The 18,136-nt window shown below is 41.6% G+C and overlaps 1 protein-coding gene across 1 annotated transcript; it reads right to left on the bottom strand.

Moving 5' to 3' along the window:
- Positions 1–98: 98 nt before the first annotated feature.
- gas6 (growth arrest-specific 6) lies at positions 99–16,224 on the bottom strand. The gene is made up of 15 exons (XM_053230009.1): positions 15,918–16,224; positions 14,855–15,015; positions 11,327–11,351; positions 11,127–11,183; positions 10,130–10,252; positions 7,538–7,657; positions 6,828–6,953; positions 5,936–6,057; positions 5,561–5,679; positions 5,202–5,391; positions 4,779–4,943; positions 1,888–2,056; positions 1,583–1,725; positions 870–1,077; positions 99–762 (listed from the first exon to the last, which is right to left on the bottom strand). Exons 1-15 carry the CDS (start codon positions 15,988–15,990, stop codon positions 611–613), a joined length of 1,953 nt encoding a protein of 650 aa, XP_053085984.1. The 5' UTR covers positions 15,991–16,224; the 3' UTR covers positions 99–610.
- Between the last annotated feature and the right edge of the window lie 1,912 nt (positions 16,225–18,136).

The raw sequence follows: 18,136 nt of genomic DNA, 5'->3' as shown, positions 1-18,136 counted from the left end.
GACAAAACAAAATTATAAAACAATGACTTTGAGTACCTACTCAGCCTTTGGTGGCGTATGAAGACCTTTTATTCTAGAAATGAAGGTAGCAGAATGTCTTTGTCTTTTTTTTTTTTTTTTTTTTTTAAAAAGCATTGTACAGTCACGTATTTACATATACACTATGTTACAGCGCTCTCTCTCTCTCTCTTTCAGTAGCTTGTGTTGTGGCGCAGTGCTTTTTCAGATGTCTAATGTAAGTGTACACCTCCCATTTCTCAATGAGTATAATATAAATTATACAAGTTACAGTGTCTGTGATTGTGTATACATTATTTACTATTGGAGGCATGAGTATGCAATGAATCTGTCAGAATAAAACACAGGTTTGAAATGCAAGTGTTGGTTTTACCCAGAGGAGTGTATGTTGGACAATGTAGAAGATGTGGCTCGGTAAGCCCATTATCAGTCAGTCCTAAAGAGACAAATTAAGTTTACTCTTGAACTAAAATTCAATTTTACTCAAAAGTTCTCTTTTTAAAGGCATTTGGTTGCAGCGCTAAGCTTAAGCTAGGGCCGAGCTAGGTTGCCCTGGCATTTTCTCTGATTGGTCCAGCTAACCTTTTGTTTTTCACTGGTGTGGGCCCACTAGAGGGCAGGCGTGAGAGCGGACATCATTGTGCTTGTGTTGGGCCTCATCCATGTCTAACAGATGGCCGTTGACTGTAACGTCCATGCAGCCCGTGTAGAAAGCAGAGACCGGCATAGACACCAGAGAAACATCTGCAGAAGGAAACCAGAGTGTGTACTCAGTACATGCGAATCTTGTTAGCAGGGTGACTATTGCAAAATGTACCACTGACCCACAAATTTTTTTTGTAGTTCCTCACCTGGTATGCCTCCAATAAATGTGCTATATGAGGATGAAAGGTCCAGAGGCTCCAAACCCTCCACAGATTCAGTGAGGCCCAGCCGCCCATCCACCTCTAGTGTGGTGCTGTTTCCTGCCACAGTCACATTCACTGTGTGCGTCTGCCAGTCACACAGATGGGCTGCAGCACTGGCCACAATAACATTGCCGAAGGACACTAATATATACTGTTATGGGAACACACAAATGAAACTAAATGCTTAATTTGAAACTGCATTCATGTGGCTGGTGATGTAAGGATAGAATACACCTTGATCTTGCTGTTTTCCTAGTAATCAATTTTGGAAACATATTTAGTAACAACAGTCCTTCATAACACATTCATAAGAACTGTAAACGTTTTAAAGCACTGCTGAAATACAAAGGTTTTATGTCAAAATGTGTATGGCAACAATAGACGATTTGTGACTATAATGGAAACCAAAAGAGAGAAAAACCCCTTATAGTAAGCATTAAGTATAAACTACATAACTAAAATCACCTCACGTTTTGATATACGCCTTAAACAAATCCTCCAGCATTGCTTTCTGAAAGATGTACAGAATGCTAAAAAATGCTTATAAAAGCGTTATAAAACTTCAAATGCCCATTGATAACATTAAACATTAGTAGATTGTATAGACAGTAGGTGTATAACAGTTTTTCTAAATAAGTGCCACAAAACTTACTGACCTCTGCCCCCTGCTTAGTTCCAGAATGGTAGTCAGATAAGGAGATGGAGAGAGGCACAGTATCCTGTCGAACGAGTGCAAACAGAACTCCCGTTGTTGAGGCTGGCCGTATGGTGAGCTGCACACTGAGCACCTGCGTGTCACCTGTGTGAGATAGTGAGTTCAACTACAGGTGTCTCCTGCTCCCTTCCCTCACAAGCACAAATGTGCATCTATTAGAATCAACTAACCAAACACAAATATGCCTGATATGTAAGATAATTAATATATTTACTGTGAATGTAAATCAGCAAACACTGAACACACCATGGCTGTGATTGAAGTAGGCGAACCCATGGCCTGGGAAGAAGGAGCTGTGATCCTCAGTGGAGTAGCACTGCATGCGTTCGTTATGGCGAATGGTCTCCTGGATGGATGTGTCTTCATCAGTCAACCAGTGCCACTCTTTCATACAACCGTCTAGACGTGGGTTCACCTGAAGTACAACAAACACACATGTACAGAGCCAATGCCATAAAGGGACAAGTTAAATTAATCCGTCATACATGGCCAGAAGCGCAAGCAAGAAGAACAGTGTTACATGTGTGGCTGGAATGATATTTTCCCCTAACAAATAGGTTTTGGTACAAAAAATGGTAAAGTAAGGCTGTGAAATTTCCTCCCATCCAATTAATCAAATAGGACTGTGGGAAAATATATAATGGCCCAGCCTCTAGGAAAAATTCCAATAAAAAAAACAAAAAACAAAAAAAAAAACATTGCATTAATCCCTACTGCTGGTGCCCTTTACACATTTGTCCTGTGAAAAAATCTTACAAATTTATAATCGAATCATTTGGTCTTTGGAGCCGTAAGCCGTAAGCCTCCTGCCATAATCGATTTCCATAAACAGAGCACCGTATCAATGGCCTGGCAAAGCACACAAACAACTGTTCAGTCAGCTGTGCCTCTTCATCCAGCATGCTTTTGATTTCTATTAAGACAAAAGTGTACTCAGAAACTTATCCTCATTTGAACTCTGATGGCAAACTTCAAACTTAGAAATTTTCTGAGCTACTGACAGCATCCAGGCCACCACTGCACATGAAGCTTTTTCCCCTGCCCATTTATGAGACATGGCTGCCTCCTGGTGGAGCAAAAAAAAAAGCATCTACCCATAATTCTCCAGGTCAAAGTCAAAGGGGCTATCCTTTTTAATGCATTGTTTTTCCTGTAGGACGATGATGATGATGATGATGATGCCTACGACTGTTGTGTGGGAAGAAATGGGCTGTGCTGACAAAACCCGAGCACTGCTGAGCTCGCAGGAAGTGGAATTCACAGCAGTGACATTGTACATCAGCATCAATGGGCTGAAAAAGGAGTTAGACCAAGCGTGCACCAGTTCCTAGCTAACACTGTGCCAAACTTTCTTGTTTATGTCTTATGTTAGGTTTGGAAACGAGGTTCAGGGAATAGGCTTCGAAGGTCATGACGTGACCACAGGCTTACTATCATTGTCCAGTTCTATTTTATAAATTCTACTGACAGTCTAATGACAACTGGATGCAAGATAAACAATTATAGTATATGATAAATGCTCTGGTACAGACTGACTTGCTAAAGTGCTTTGTTGTCTAAGGCACTGCAAGAAAAGGTATCAGTGCTTATTAAAAAGATTAAAGAAAGGAAGTGACTCTGTTGTTTAGGCAGCCAGGGGAAGTTCATTCATCCACCTGGGTGCCTGTATGGAGAAGAGTGTTAATGCTTGTCCTTTTTGCATTTTGATGGGTGGTATATTGGTAGTCTAAAGATAGCAGGATTTGTTCACTATCATTAGATGGATGGGGTTCAGTTGGCCATGTAGGCAAGCATCTGGGTTTTATATATTATTTAAAACAATTACAGGAAACCAGCAGCCTGAATACAGCAGTGAAAACAAATCAGGTTGCTACATCCTCGATCAGTTACATTCATGAAGACCAGCTTGTAGCAGGCTGCAGTAGTCAAGTTTCAACAAAAGGGAGCTCTGAACATGCAAATGAGTGGCCAACCTGAAACAAAACTGTCGATTCATCCTAAACGTTGTAAGCTGAGAATGATAACTGATTGTCGAACTCTACAATGAAGCTTGATGTATACAACACCACACAAGCGTCATGCACTTCCAGGCACAGTGGACCAAGGACTTCTCAAAGGAAATGACAAGATCAAGCTGTGGACATGCATATCCAGAAATAATCAGCTGATCAATCTTACTAGTTTTAGCTTTAGGTGATGAGCTACTATCCATGATGTGACAGACATTCCAAAATACGATTAGCAATCAGAGAATCTGATGGTGGGAAGGAAGGAATGAGTCAAGTGTCATCAGCATAATAACTATGGCAGGATAATGACATTTTGACAAGAGTATGGGTACAGAATGTAAAAACAAGTGGACTGAGAACGGAGCCTTGAAACTTGCCAGTAGAAACTGAACTGGAGAAGCAGTTAGTTTAAGAAAGTGGGGTGGAAAGCATTGAATCAGTTTCCAGTGAGAGAGAAAAAAAAGGAGTCAGGTCACGGAACACTATATGGCCAAAGGTTTGTGGACACCTGACCATCACATCCCTGTGTAAGACTCCCCCAAACTGCTGCCACAAAGTTAGAAGTGCACAACTGTAGAGGATTGCATCCAAAAGGTTCATACTGCTGTTCTCAGTACCAGAACCTCATCTGTTAAACAAGCACATCTTTCAAAACCTTTTGGTTTTGCATCTTGTCTTCCAGTGTTTTTCGTATTTATTGAGTTTTTCATTGGTGGGTTGTTACTGAGTGGCTTTCCATAGATTAAAATCTAGATAATAAAATGCAACCTATTTGCTGGCAGGTTTGCTGTAATAACATCTAATGAAGAAAGTGAAAGTGTCTTCACACTGACTTGTTAAGACAAATCACTCACAGGAGGAAGAATGTTTTGAAGAGGAAAATATATTGTTGATGTAGAGAAACCAAGCTCTGAAAGCAGCAAGCAGATGGCACTGGATAGCGCTATTATGCTTTTGTGCCTTTTAGATTTAACTACTGCTTCTCTTTCAAAGTTTGTCTGAAAAGAAACTCATGTAAATCATAATACCACATCTATGTGAAATATGTCCACTGAGAAATAGCAAAAACAAAAAACAAATTATGATGAATAGATTTAGAGAAAAATATCTGCCTAACTTCATCCTTACCTTATTAAGCAGTCCGTCCTCTTTGAAAGGAACTCCTCCCACAGTAAGGTTGAGCTCATGGATGCCTTTCTTCAGAGTAAAAAGATCTCCATTCACTGCAATCTTCATCACTGCCTCCCTGTCAATCTTTATCACAAGGCTTCGCCCCTGCTCTTCTACTGAGATCTGGCAGCCAGTTGAAGAGAGTCAAATTTTAGCACCATTAAGCATCTGTGTGCTTTGAGCACAAAGTACAATTTGGAGAAAGGTTGATGTAAATCACAGTACATCCACGTGCTACTGATAATGTACATTTCCCACAGGATTAAAATGTATTGAAGAAAAAATTGGCTAGTATTGAGGTTCACATACATCCCATAGTAACCTTTTTATACATCATGGCTTACTCAGAAACGAATGAAGGAGTCCTCAGTGTTTGCTCACCTTGTGCCACTGGCCATCATTAACCAAAGGGCCGCTGCTGGTCACCCGGCTCACAGCTCCGTATTTCAGCTGCAGCTCCAGTCTCCCGTGGTGGATTGCCAGTACGATCCAGGAGCTGTTTAAGTGACCACCAGCGAAGAAGATAACTCCTTCAGTGTCATATGTCCTCAGGTCAAACTCTGCTGTGAAGCTGGATGGGAATAGAGAGTGAATACTACATAAGTAGACAAGCTAGTGTAATAATAGGTCAAAGGGAAAAGTACATATTGTTCTGTTTATACTGGTTTGTGATCTGGTTACTGAAATGCCAAAGGCAGATCATTATAAATCTGCTAACACAATAAGTGTGCTGTGCTCACCCAGTCTGAACTAGGCGTCTGAAGCGTAGCTTGACCACAGGAACTCCACTGAACATGCGGCCCAGGTACAGAGAGCGAGTGTTTCGCTTCAGGTTCAATTCCAGACAAGGCTCAATACGCTAAAGAGTGTACATGTATAAGAGTAAGCATACAGAGTAATAAAAACAGCCGTCAAGTGGAAAAGAGCAGATGTATTCAATTAAGCAGCTGTAAATCACTCAACAGCCATTCCGTTATATTTTTCTTAATGAATCAGTGCACCACCGTTGCTCCTGTAGTCTTCATTACGTAGGTATTACGTGTTATATGAGTAAAATGTGCACAGCAGTAAAACAAGATTTCACACATGGAAGATGTATCAACCCTATTCATTACCTCACAGCTCCTCAGGTCATGCCCGAGCTTCTTGCCCTGTCTGCCGTCACAGTAGCAACGGAAACTCCCGGGCGTGTTGACACACTGCTCCTCACACACAGGTGATTCACATTCATCCACGTCTACCAAACAGGAAGAGAACAGAATAAGTCATTTCTCTCCAGACAGCAACAACAAGGCAGCATGTGTGTACAAGTAAAACAAAAATGTCGGAACGATTCACTTTGATAGCCTGGCTTTCCATCGCATATAATAAGCTAAGACCAAAAAAGGCAGTGTTTTAAGAACATTAACACAAAATAATATCAGTACACATTCCCCGATTTCCAGTCTGTGATATCGCACCCCATTCCCTGACAAAAACAGATCGCAATCTTAGAATATTGTTATGGTTTACACTGATATGTTTTGACTCAAAAGATGTAACAACAGAAAAAGTAAACCTTATAATCATTCGTAAAACATTGTCTAGACTCTATACTAATTCAGCCTGTTTGTGCTGTGAAATATATTGCTGGAAATGACACCCCATGACAGCCTTAAAGATTATAACCATGTTTGGTTTACCAGAGTGTTGAAATGAACTGAAGACTGATCAGTCCAATATGTTCTTCCAGACCAGTGCCAGAAAAAATAACTTCAGAAAAACATGGATTCTAATCACTCATTACTACACCGTGTTTCCTGGAAGATGGTGCCATTGTGTATAATGCTTGTGTTAGTTTGGCTTGTCATAATGTGCAATATCTGATGCTCATGCATGTCAGTAACTGCACCAAGTCTGTAATGATTTATTTTATATTATCTTTGGATTTTATCTGATGGGGATATTGTGTTTTTGAATGTACCGTTACACAGAATGTATAAATCAGCCAACAGGAATCTGACGCACCGTCACAGGTCTTGGTCTCATTATTGTAGACGTAGCCAACATCACAAAGGCACTCGTAGCACCCTATCAGGTTCCTGCACTGCGCAGAGCCACACACACCAGGAACATCTACGCACTCGTCAATATCTGGAATAGAAGGAGGAGAAAATGATCTACAGTTTACAATCACCATCAGTTATATTTAATTACGCTGAAAAAATGATGTCCTAGCAAGTAAGCTTAGCATGTATTTATTCATACAATGTAGGAGCATTTACACAAGAAATTTGTTATTCATGAAAATTCCGTAATTTCGGAAAAACATTTGTGTCCTATTCATGTAATTTGTGACGAGTTACTGCACTTTTATACGGATTACGCTGTCAAGTTTAAATCGCTTGTATGTTTCAGTCACACAGACAAATTTAATGAAAGTTTTGTGAACCCCAGTCATTTCCTGTTCAAAATCCTGTTCAGAAAACACCCCAGTCAAAAAGCTGTTTACGTGCAACTGCCAGAGCTGCTGTTATAGACAATTAATCAACACCTTCTGACCAATCAGAATTGAGAATTCATACATTTAAAAAAATAGTTTATGAAATGTTTCCGGTAATTAAATGTGTGTGATTAGTTTGTTGTGGCAACAGAAACATGCTTGCGGCTTTTTATTTTCACTTTTAGTTCTGAAGTTTTGAGTGGGTTTTATCTTACTCTCTCTGGATTTGACTTACCCAGACAGCGGTGGTGGCCGGACAGCCTGTAACCATCACGACAGGAGCAGTGGTAACTTCCCACTGAATTACTGCACTCATGATCACACTTCCCATTTTCTTTACTGCATTCATTTACGTCTGCCAATCAGAGAAGGAGATGAACCAAAATGAGCCAGTCACAGAAATATGGGAGGGATTTGCCTGAACCAATCAGATTTGAGTACCATAGTCCAAATGAATGGGCTGCACTAGGAAGACTCAAAGACACAGTAGCTCAGTGTTGTGGTGCAAACCATGTCACATTTTCCTAAATTTCCTAGGGTGATTTTAATGCAACTGTAACACATAAATGACTGCAGCAATGACAGGCTTTTCCACAGCTGAGCTCCAGCTCCTTTTGCTCAAATCTTTTTTCCCTCCTGTTTTCATCTACTTGTCATTCCGCACTGGTAGGTGAATGAGTCATAGTGGATATGTGCACTGCAGATAATCTTTTCACTCCCTGTGTTTAGGACAGAAGTTCTCTCCCTTCTTTCTGACAGCTGACTCAGAGCTGCGGCAGTGTTGCTTTGTGGGACTATGTTTGCATGTGCAAAATAATCTGATATTTATCAAAATTACCCAGGAGGTTTACATGCACGAGTAATTTCAAAATATTTGGAAAAAATCCAGTGCTACACTAGTCAGTCAGTGACTGGATTTTTTTCTAAATACATGACTAATGCACTGGTATAACTGCCTCAACCATGAACCCAACGATGTCATTGGGGATGCCTCCAACAGCAAGTTTAGTCCTTCTTGTTACTAATTCGTATGCCTCAAATACCCTTTATTTATACACTATATGGCCAAAAGTCTGTGGACACCTGACCATCACACCCATATGAGGGTCTGTCTTTGCGTGCTGGAGAGTTAAGATTTCCCTTCACTGGAACTGAGCGGCGCAAACCTGTTCCAGCATGACAGTGCCCGTGTGAACAAAGCGAGTGCCACGAAGATATGGTGTGCCAAGGTTGGAGTGGAAGAACTCGAGTGTCCTGCACAGAGCCCTGACCTCAACCCCACTGAACACCTTTGAGATAAACTAGAACGCTGAATGCACCTCAGGCCTCTTCGCCCAACTTCAGCGCCTGACCTCACTAACGCTCTTATGGATGGATGGACAAATCCCACAGCCCCGATCCAAAATCTAGTGGAAAGGCTTCCCAGAAGAGTGGAGGCTGTTATAGGAGGAAAGGGGGGGATCAACTCCATAGCAATTCCCATGGTTTTAGAAAGGGATGTTCAATGAGCACATTGTTGTGATGATCAGATAACCACACACTTTTGACCATTTAGTGTAGGGCTGCACGATATTGAAGAAAAATACGATATGCGATAACTCGTTAAATAATACAATATGCGGTACGATAATGCTATAACACGTAAAATCCATTTAAATTATATTTATATATTTAAATATATAAAATCTGAAAGACATAACTCAAAGACAAGTTTCATGTTCTTTTGAGGAAAAGAAAGCATTCTCTGCTATCTGCATCACCCTAAAACTTTGATTCTTCCTAACTGTTTGAAGCATTAAAATCGCGAGCCCTTGCAATACGCATATTGCAATATTTTGATAATTTCTATATATTGTGCAGCCCTAATATAGTGTACTTCAAACAGAAAGGAAGCTATTGAAGAAAAACTATGTGACTTGATCTTGCTGTGATCTTGACCCTGTTTGGATCAACTCCCAAATCTGAAAAACAATCCAAAAAGTAAAAGGACAAAAAAATTGATTGATTCAAAAATAAATCGACATCCTCTCAATGAGTGTGAGTAACACTGTGGTTGGCTGGAGTTCCACAAGTACCAAAATCATCATATATCGTGTGTATCGTGACAAGATATATCGTAATAGTGATAGTGAATATTACATACAGAGCACGCAGGGCCACTATTGTCTCATCACTGTAGTTAGGTATGTGCTAATCCTGATTTAAAGGCAAACCAGATGAATAACAACAAAACAGGAACCTTTCACAGAACAGTGCAGTCATGATAAGCTTTCCGACATACAGTGGAAAATTGGCTAACAGTGTTTCTGTTACTGTTCCCCTCAGCACTATTTTAAGTCTCAGCTGAAAGCATACCTTATTCACTACGACTTTTCCTTCTGCTTATTTCATTCTTCTTTCTCTACTCCTTCTTTTTTTTTTTTTTTAACAAATAATATGCAGCATGCTCGAGTGTGAGAAAAGCACCATATATATGGGCATATAATTTTTTTTTCTTTATTACTGCTTGAACTACAAATATCATGGTCACTCTGCATACGAGCTTGTAAAACAGGAGAAGGGACAAGTGGGACATCTTAAAGGACGAGAGGAAATGTGCACAGTCATGCCAAGTCAGAGCGGCAGAAGAGGACACAGCAGGCACCCTCCCAATCCAGCTGCATCTAATAATAGACACTTCTAATTCTCTAAAGGGATTTGACATATTAAAAAAACGTACATGAGTACTCGAATTAGTGATGTCCTTCAGTAAAATGTCTTGCAGCAGGTGTCTTTTGATGCTGAACCGTGCTGTGTGTACTTAAAGATGATGACTGATGAGTCTTACCTTTCTCACACCTGAGGCCAGTCCACCCTGTGAAGCAGTGGCACTGGAATTCGCCCTTTTTGTCCTCACAGCGCACCGTCCCTATGTGATGACAAGGATTGGGGGAGCACTGGTCTGGAATGTCTGAGAGAAGAAAAACAGACAGAGAGAGAGAGACAGAGAGAGAGAGAGAGAGGGAAAGTTGGCCAGAGGACAGAATGTTAGATTGGTTATTCAGGGTCAAAACACAAATCTGGGTCTAAAGCCCTGCCATTCTTCTCCCTCCCCTCATTCTCACGAGTTATATAATAACCAAACATCCACCACCTACAGTTCTCAGGACAATTTGTTCTTCACAGCTGCATCTTAGTTTATGAAATGCTTAATATCATCTTTCAGTTTCCTTTCACACAAAGCTGTAGTCTCTGATCTGTCTGCTGACGCTGCAAAGTCTCACTACACTAAGTCCAGGCATGTCTGGGCAGAGCTGAGAGAGTGCGCGAGCACGATGAAGAGCGAGAGGGCACGAGAGAGAGAGAGAGAGAGAGAGAGAGAGAGAGAGAGAGAGAGAGAGAGAGGGGCACTGCAGAGTCACAGCATCACAGTTACTGACTCAGGGCTCCTGGATCAACCAATAGGAGCAGAGGATTCTGAGCTGGCACACTGCTGCCTCTGATTCAGCGGAAGCTCGTGGTGAAGGACGAGCCTCCAGAATGCATCAGTGCTACCAGCTCACATCACGTCACGTGCTTACATACACACACACAATCCAGAAGCTAATTCAGGGCATTGAGATACCCACGATTATCTACCAAACATACACATATCACTAATACTACAAAGCTGCAGAACAGACACAGAAACGTGCATTTGTTCTGAGTGTGTTACCTGCTCCTTCAAAACTACTGCAATGCAGTGCTCGAGCAACAGACAGCGTAAGAGCACTGCATTCCTGTTCAACTATTTATAAATAGGAGCAAGAAAGCAGAGAGAGTGAGACTGACAAACGGACACTCACTGTGGACGCAGGTGACCAGGTCTTCCTTCTTCTTGTCTGCAAATTTCTCCACACATGCTGAAGACACAGGAGAATGCTATTTATGCTTATGTTTTAGCACCTTCTAACAAAAGCGTGATTAAACTGTATATTGTGTATGAATGACTCTTGTCTGAAGTTTAGACAAATAAAGAGATTTTTTTTCAGATTTCAGAACTTACCCAAATATTTGGGGAAGAAATAGTCCTGAAAAAGAGTCGCAAGAAATGTGATTAGACATCATCATCAAGTTTGGCTTGAATGCTCATAGACTTAGGTACTGAAATCTCTTGTTTTGACCTGTGACAGATTGCCAACTAGTTATTCAGGATAGCAGGATGACATGAAGACGTTTCCAAACTGCATATTCATAGCATGATTAATGAGAGCAAACGCGCTCTTATGCCATTCTGTCATTAGAAAGTAGTTTAAGCAATGTTTTATTATACCAAGATTGTTTTAAACTGTTTAAAAAGACATGTTTTGAGGTACTATAAATGCAATCCAGTCTACATTTCCTGTTAGAGAACTCATTCTAAGTATGTATCGTTGTATTCCTGTAACTCCCACACTCTGAACAACACTGGGGCCGGAAGATGTGATGCAATTATTCTTCTCTGAGCTCGCCTTTAATCTCAGTGTCCTGTCACAACATGTTAGGCCTGAGTATCTTTTCATCTGTTAATGTCAGGAACCAGACCAGTTATAGTGTGTAAAATGTGTCTCTGGCACCTGATCAAACCACGCTACCTGCACACACTGCAGAGGTATGGGGTGTGGCCAACCTACTATGTTTGCACAGCTGATGAAGGACTTCTTGTTACTGTTGTTTCTCAAGAACCATTGTGTAGTTCGCTTTTACTATATCTACAATAAATACTTATGTACATTGCTGTTACTCTATCTATCTCTTTGTCTTTCCATGCACTGCAGTCATAGATCAGGTCAATCAACGTGACACCATTATCCACAGATCTGCTCTCCTTACAGAATGAGTGTATGTACAGACAGGTCCTTAAGTATTTGGACAGTGACGATTTTTGTAATTTTGCTTCTGAACACCACCACAATGGATTTGAAATGAAGTAATCAAGACGTGATTGAAGTGTAGACTTTCAGCTTTAATTCAAGGGGTTTACCTTTTAGGAATTACAGGCTTTTTTTTTTTTTTTTTTTTTCCCAGAGTCCCTCCATTTTCACAGGCTTCAAAGTAATTGGACAATTGACTGATAAGCATTTTCATGGCCAGATGTGGCCAGTTTCCTCCTTATTTCATGACAGATTAAGGAGATAAAAGGTCTGGAGTTGATTCCAAGTGCTGAATTTGCATTGGTAGCTCTTCATGGGAACTCTCACTGTGAGGTCCAGAGAGATGTCGATGCAAATAAAGGAGGCCATCATTAGGCTGAAAAAACGAAACAGACCTACCAGAGAGATAGCAGAAACTTTAGGAGTGGCCAAATCAACAATTTAGTACATTCTTAAAAAGAAGGAATGCACTGGCGAGCTCAGCAACACCAGAAGGATCCAAAGCATATCACATCATCTGTCAAACATGTGGAGGCAGTGTTACATGGCATAGGCTTGTATGGCTGCCAGTGGAACTGGGTCACTGGTGTTTGTTGATGATATGACTGATGACAGAAGTAGCAGAATGAACTCTGAAGCATACAGAGATATACTTTCTGCTCAGATTCAGTCAAATGCTGAAAAACTGATAGGACAGCGCTGCACAGTACAGATGGATAATGACCCAAAACATACCACAAAATCAACTCAAGGGCTTCTTAAGGCAAAGAAATTAAATGTTCTTGAATGTCTGATGACCTCAACCCAACTGAGCGTGCTTTTCACTCACTGAAGACAAAACTGAAGGCAGAAAGACCCACAGACAAGCAGCAACTGAAGGCATCTGCAGTAAAGGCCTGGCAAAGCATCCCAAGGGAGGAAACTCAGCATTTGTTGGTGTCCATGGTTTCCAGAATTCAGGCAGTCATTGACTGCAAAGTTTTGCATTCAAGTATTAAAATAATCCTAACATTTATGATTATGTTAGTTTGTCCAATTACTTTTGACCTGTGAAAATGGAGGGACTCTGTAAAAAAATGGCTGTAGTTCCTAAATGGTTAATGCTAATTTTTTGTTAAACCCCTTGAATTAAAGCTCAAAGTCTACACTTCAATCATGTCTTAACTGCTTCATTTCAAATCCATTGTGGTGGTGTACAGAGGCAAAATTACAAAAATTGTGTCACTGTCCAAATACTTATGGACCTGACTGAATAAGGCAATAATGACAGTAAGAGAGTGCACACTAGTAAGAGCACATTACTGAGTGTGTGCTTCATACGGCTGCTGCAGTCCAAAAGCTGCAGAGTCAGAATTCTGCTGAGTCAGACACAGATTCCACGACTGCACCATGGATAATACACAGATATCTCCACTTGGACAACATGAGCGATGGGTATGCAGGGCGTTTCATCCCTGCACACACACACAGGTTCACAGCATTGAGGATGACCACCACCCTATTTAACCATTCCGCCTTGTTTCATTTCTACTCCCTGATGTATAGCTCACACTCAGCTGCCTGGGTCCCTTTATTCTCCCCTCTAAGGGCCCAGTGGTGTGTAAAAAACTCAACAATTATATCCTAATAATAGCACTAGGCATCTCACAGGATCAAAGCAGGTATAATACGATCATGTGCGGCGAGGAACAGTACGTCACATACAGTATAAGCGCTCGTGTAACAGAAAGCCCAGGAGGAATGTATCTGAGATCAAGACATTCTTGCGTTACTCTGTCACCACCGAGCCAATCAGCAATGTGATAGACATGTGTATAATTTATATAATCACCTACTTGCACACTTTCTTGATGTTAGAGGCCAACTATTAAAGAAGTGCATTTACATAAATCACACATGCTCTCTTGTAGGACTGTCTGTTAGGTGCATATGGAAATGCTGAGGAAAAATAAGCACAGGAAAATATTAAGGGGTTTGTTGTAATGTGGTTCAAGACATGCTCTGTGTCTGAAATCATGCCACGCTCCTCATACAAGCAGCAAAGTGCATTATGGGTATTCTCAGCCTTCTTCGTCTGGTAAGCTCACCTACTGCTTTGCAGACTTATGGAAAGTTAGGACACATAGCTGGATATGTCACTGTGCTATGAATCAAATCTCCTGTGGTTCATGAGCATGTAAAACCAGGGCATGGAAGCTAGGGTGCAGGACTGTTAACACTCTCTGAAAATGTCTCTTCTTTTCGGATAAAAACGTCCAAGGCTGTCTTTCCACATATCACATAGGTACAACTGTTCGAATCAGGAACTTTTAGTGTCGACTCTGATTCAGTTGTGGAGTCAATTCCACAAAATAAGACAGCACAGGGAAAGGTATCTTATGAAATAAACAGTGCAATAGTAATCAAACGCATAATACATCTCCTACTCTTTTTTTTAATCCTGCGTCATCTGTGCGCGTTTAAAATGTATGGAAACGATTCAAATCGAGGAATCGACTCGTTTAGGGATCGAGTCCGAATCCGAATCAGCTACACGGCTAGCAGATCCACACGGATTGATCACGACACTGTAGCTCACACAGCTCGGAAGTGTGCGTGCTGCTAGGTCACCATCATCGCCAAGGACGAGACACCGACAATGCTCTTATTATTTAAATACAAATAAAACCAAAACATTGTACCGTTTCAGGGTCGTTTTCAAACACTTCTCTCGCCTCCTCTTTGGTGCACCTCTCCTCCACACACTCCCTCTCCAAATGCCCTTGTTTGGTTTCCTCAAAAACCTGGTTCGCTCTCCGGTGTCTCCTTAAAAACTGGTTCGCTTCCTCAGGCGATAAGGACACTGAGAAACACAGCAGACATGCAACAGCAGCATGAAACACACAACAGTCACCAGTGACACAGAGAGCCACAGTGAGAGACAGAGAGAGAGAGAGAGAGACAGTGAGGGACACAGAGACAGTGAGAGAGAGACACAGTGAGAGACAGTGAGAGAGACACAGTGAGAGAGACACAGTGAGAGACAGAGAGAGAGAGACAGTGAGAGACACAGAGAGAGAGAGAGAGACAGTGAGAGAGACACAGAGAGAGACAGTGAGAGAGAGACAGTGAGAGAGACACAGAGAGAGACAGTGAGAGAGAGACAGTGAGAGAGACAGTGAGAGACACAGAGAGAGAGAGAGACAGTGAGAGACACAGAGAGAGAGAGAGACAGTGAGAGAGACACAGAGAGAGACAGTGAGAGGTGATGTTCGAGCTCTGAGCTCTGTCCTTCACAACGCTTAACGCTAGCTCCTCACACTGCAGTGTGTCCGTTACACTAACACCAACATTAACACCAACATTAACACTAACTAACACAAACATTAACATTAGCATTAACACCTGCACTAACACCACCATTAACACTAATTACAACCAACACCTATATTAGCATTACTACCAACATTAACACCTACACCAACATTAACACCTACACTAACATTAACACCTGCACTAACACCACCATTAACACTAATTATAATCAACACCTACACTAACATCAGCAACAACACTAACATTAACACTAACATTAACACTAACACCAACATTAACACTAACATTAACACCTACATTAACACTAACACCAACATTAACACTAACATTAACACCTACATTAACACTAACACCTACATTAACACCTACATTAACACTAACACTAACCCTCCAGCTCGTACTCGTGTAATGCCGCGTTTGTTTACTTACACTCAGAGGAGCTGGCGACCAGCAGCAGGATTAACATGGAGCCCGACAGAAGCTCTCCCGGGGTCAGAGGCATGGCTCAGGCTCTGCGTCAAGCTCGGGAAGCTTCTGTGTGTGTGTGTGTGTGTGTGTGTGTGTGTCCGTTAAAGCAAACCGAGGAGCGACTCGGACGACCAAAGTGTTCACTCTACATTCAGCTCGGCACAGAGACACTCTCTACCAACCAAACCTCCCCACTCTTCCTCCACACACACACACATACACACACACACGCAATCAGAGTCTCTCTCTCGGTTAGCGTCCATGAATGTGAGGGCTGAATGCTGATTGGTGGAAAGTTTGCTGCACGCGCAGGGAGGTCCCTTCCTCAATGCAGATTTTTTTTTAGCCAGAGAGCTCACGAGCTCTGTTGACCTCGGATGCATGCTGCAGTACACTACCAGCCCCAAGCTCTGTGTGTGTGTGTGTGTGTGTGTGTGTGTGTGTGTGTTAGTATGCTAAACAATAGGCACTTTCTTATATAAACCCACTTTTTATCTACAGCCGTTAGCCTTTTATCAAGTAGACCTGGCATGTAGGTGTAAGTGTACAGTCAGTTACTGTACACAATTTGTCCTCCAGTCATCCATAGGATCAAGTTTGAGCAGATATTATTTGGGTGGTGGATCGTTCTAAGCACAGTAGTGACGCTGGATGGTAGTTGGGGTTTGTACGTGTGTGTGTGTGTGTGTGCTGGTACGTGTTTCTTAGGAACTGAGGTTTTAAAACATTGGTTTCCATTCCAAGGGTCTAGTCTGTCATATCCCTTGACCCACACACTTCATCATGTAGGAGGTGAGTCCACAAAGTGGCCTTCCCAGGCTGAGTTACATGCATGGCCTGGTCACCAGACGTTCACCTGTGGACACCACTTCAAGACCTGGCTTCAGGGTTGAGTCCCAGTAACCCTAATCCAGCTAGGTTAACTTAGTCTTTTTCGTACCATTAACAGAGGTAATTAGCATCGTTCTGTTTGACTTCTCCCCAGGGATCTGTTCACCAAGCATTAATCTCATGGTGATATAGCTCTGAGGTTCCCCGAAGTACACAAACCCCTTCACTGTGACAAGGGAGAGAATGGTCCCTCACCCAAACAATATATGTATAGCTTTCTGTAGAGGGGAGGCTGAAGAATTGTGTATAACAACACATGGGCTACAGTGACTATACACCTAAAAAAGCACCTATGTGATGGTTGTACCTGATAAAACGGCCAATAAGTGCAGCTACAAGAGTGATACAGAATGTTGTATGCCACTATTTTGCTATTTGGTATGTTAGTCTGTGGCAGTGATGAGCCCTGTCTTGTGTTTGAGAAATGACCTACACTAGCCCACCATATATTAAGTAGAGTGCAGGTTTTTTTGTACATATGGCTACACTTGGACTTAAAATAGACTCAATAAACTATGGGCTCACTTTTTCTGAACTTTTTTTATATTTAAACTTGAGACTTGACTTGGACTTTGACTGGACAACACACTGGTTTGACATATAAGACTCAACAAAAACAATTTCCCTATGTACCCTGTGTGATGCAATTGTAAAGGCAATAGAGGATATTCTGGGTTGGAGCATCTGTTCACTAGGCCTATATAAAATACATTATGAATAGTTTTTGTAAGTTAGGTTATCTAAAACCCTGGAATATACTGTTCTAACACAACTAGCTTTTCTCAGCTCTAACTGAGCAATGCCCTGGTTGCAAACCAGTCTGAATACAAGGCCATTCTACAGAAAATGTGCTCCAAACAAGCACTAAGTCAGAGAAATCCCTTTTCCCCAGTCCTCATCTTTCTTTGACACTGCAAATCACCAGATCATTATCTCCATTCTTGCTGCATTAAGGGCTGTGGTCTGGCCTGCTTTTTATGATATCTGTAGGATAGATCCTAATGTGTAGCCTAGAGAGATCTAGTTTCATCACCTCACAGCATTACAGCAGGAGTTCCCCAGGGGGCAGTTCATGGTCCAGTCTTTTTCTCATTATCCACCAAATCACTGTGTTAAATGATCAGATCTCAAAGCTTCTCTTGCCGCTGCTTAACAAGCTGTAAAGCACACGACTTTACTTCTCTTATCCTCATTCAACATTCCTAAGTCTCATAGAAGATACTAGAGATTTGACATCTCTGCCTGGGTGGAGACCCATCATCTAAAACTACATCATAGCAACGCTGATA

This window comes from Pangasianodon hypophthalmus, chromosome 26 (assembly GCF_027358585.1).
Source record: "Pangasianodon hypophthalmus isolate fPanHyp1 chromosome 26, fPanHyp1.pri, whole genome shotgun sequence".
Lineage (NCBI taxonomy): Eukaryota > Metazoa > Chordata > Actinopteri > Siluriformes > Pangasiidae > Pangasianodon > Pangasianodon hypophthalmus.
This window is presented reverse-complemented; position numbering and strand designations above follow the sequence as displayed.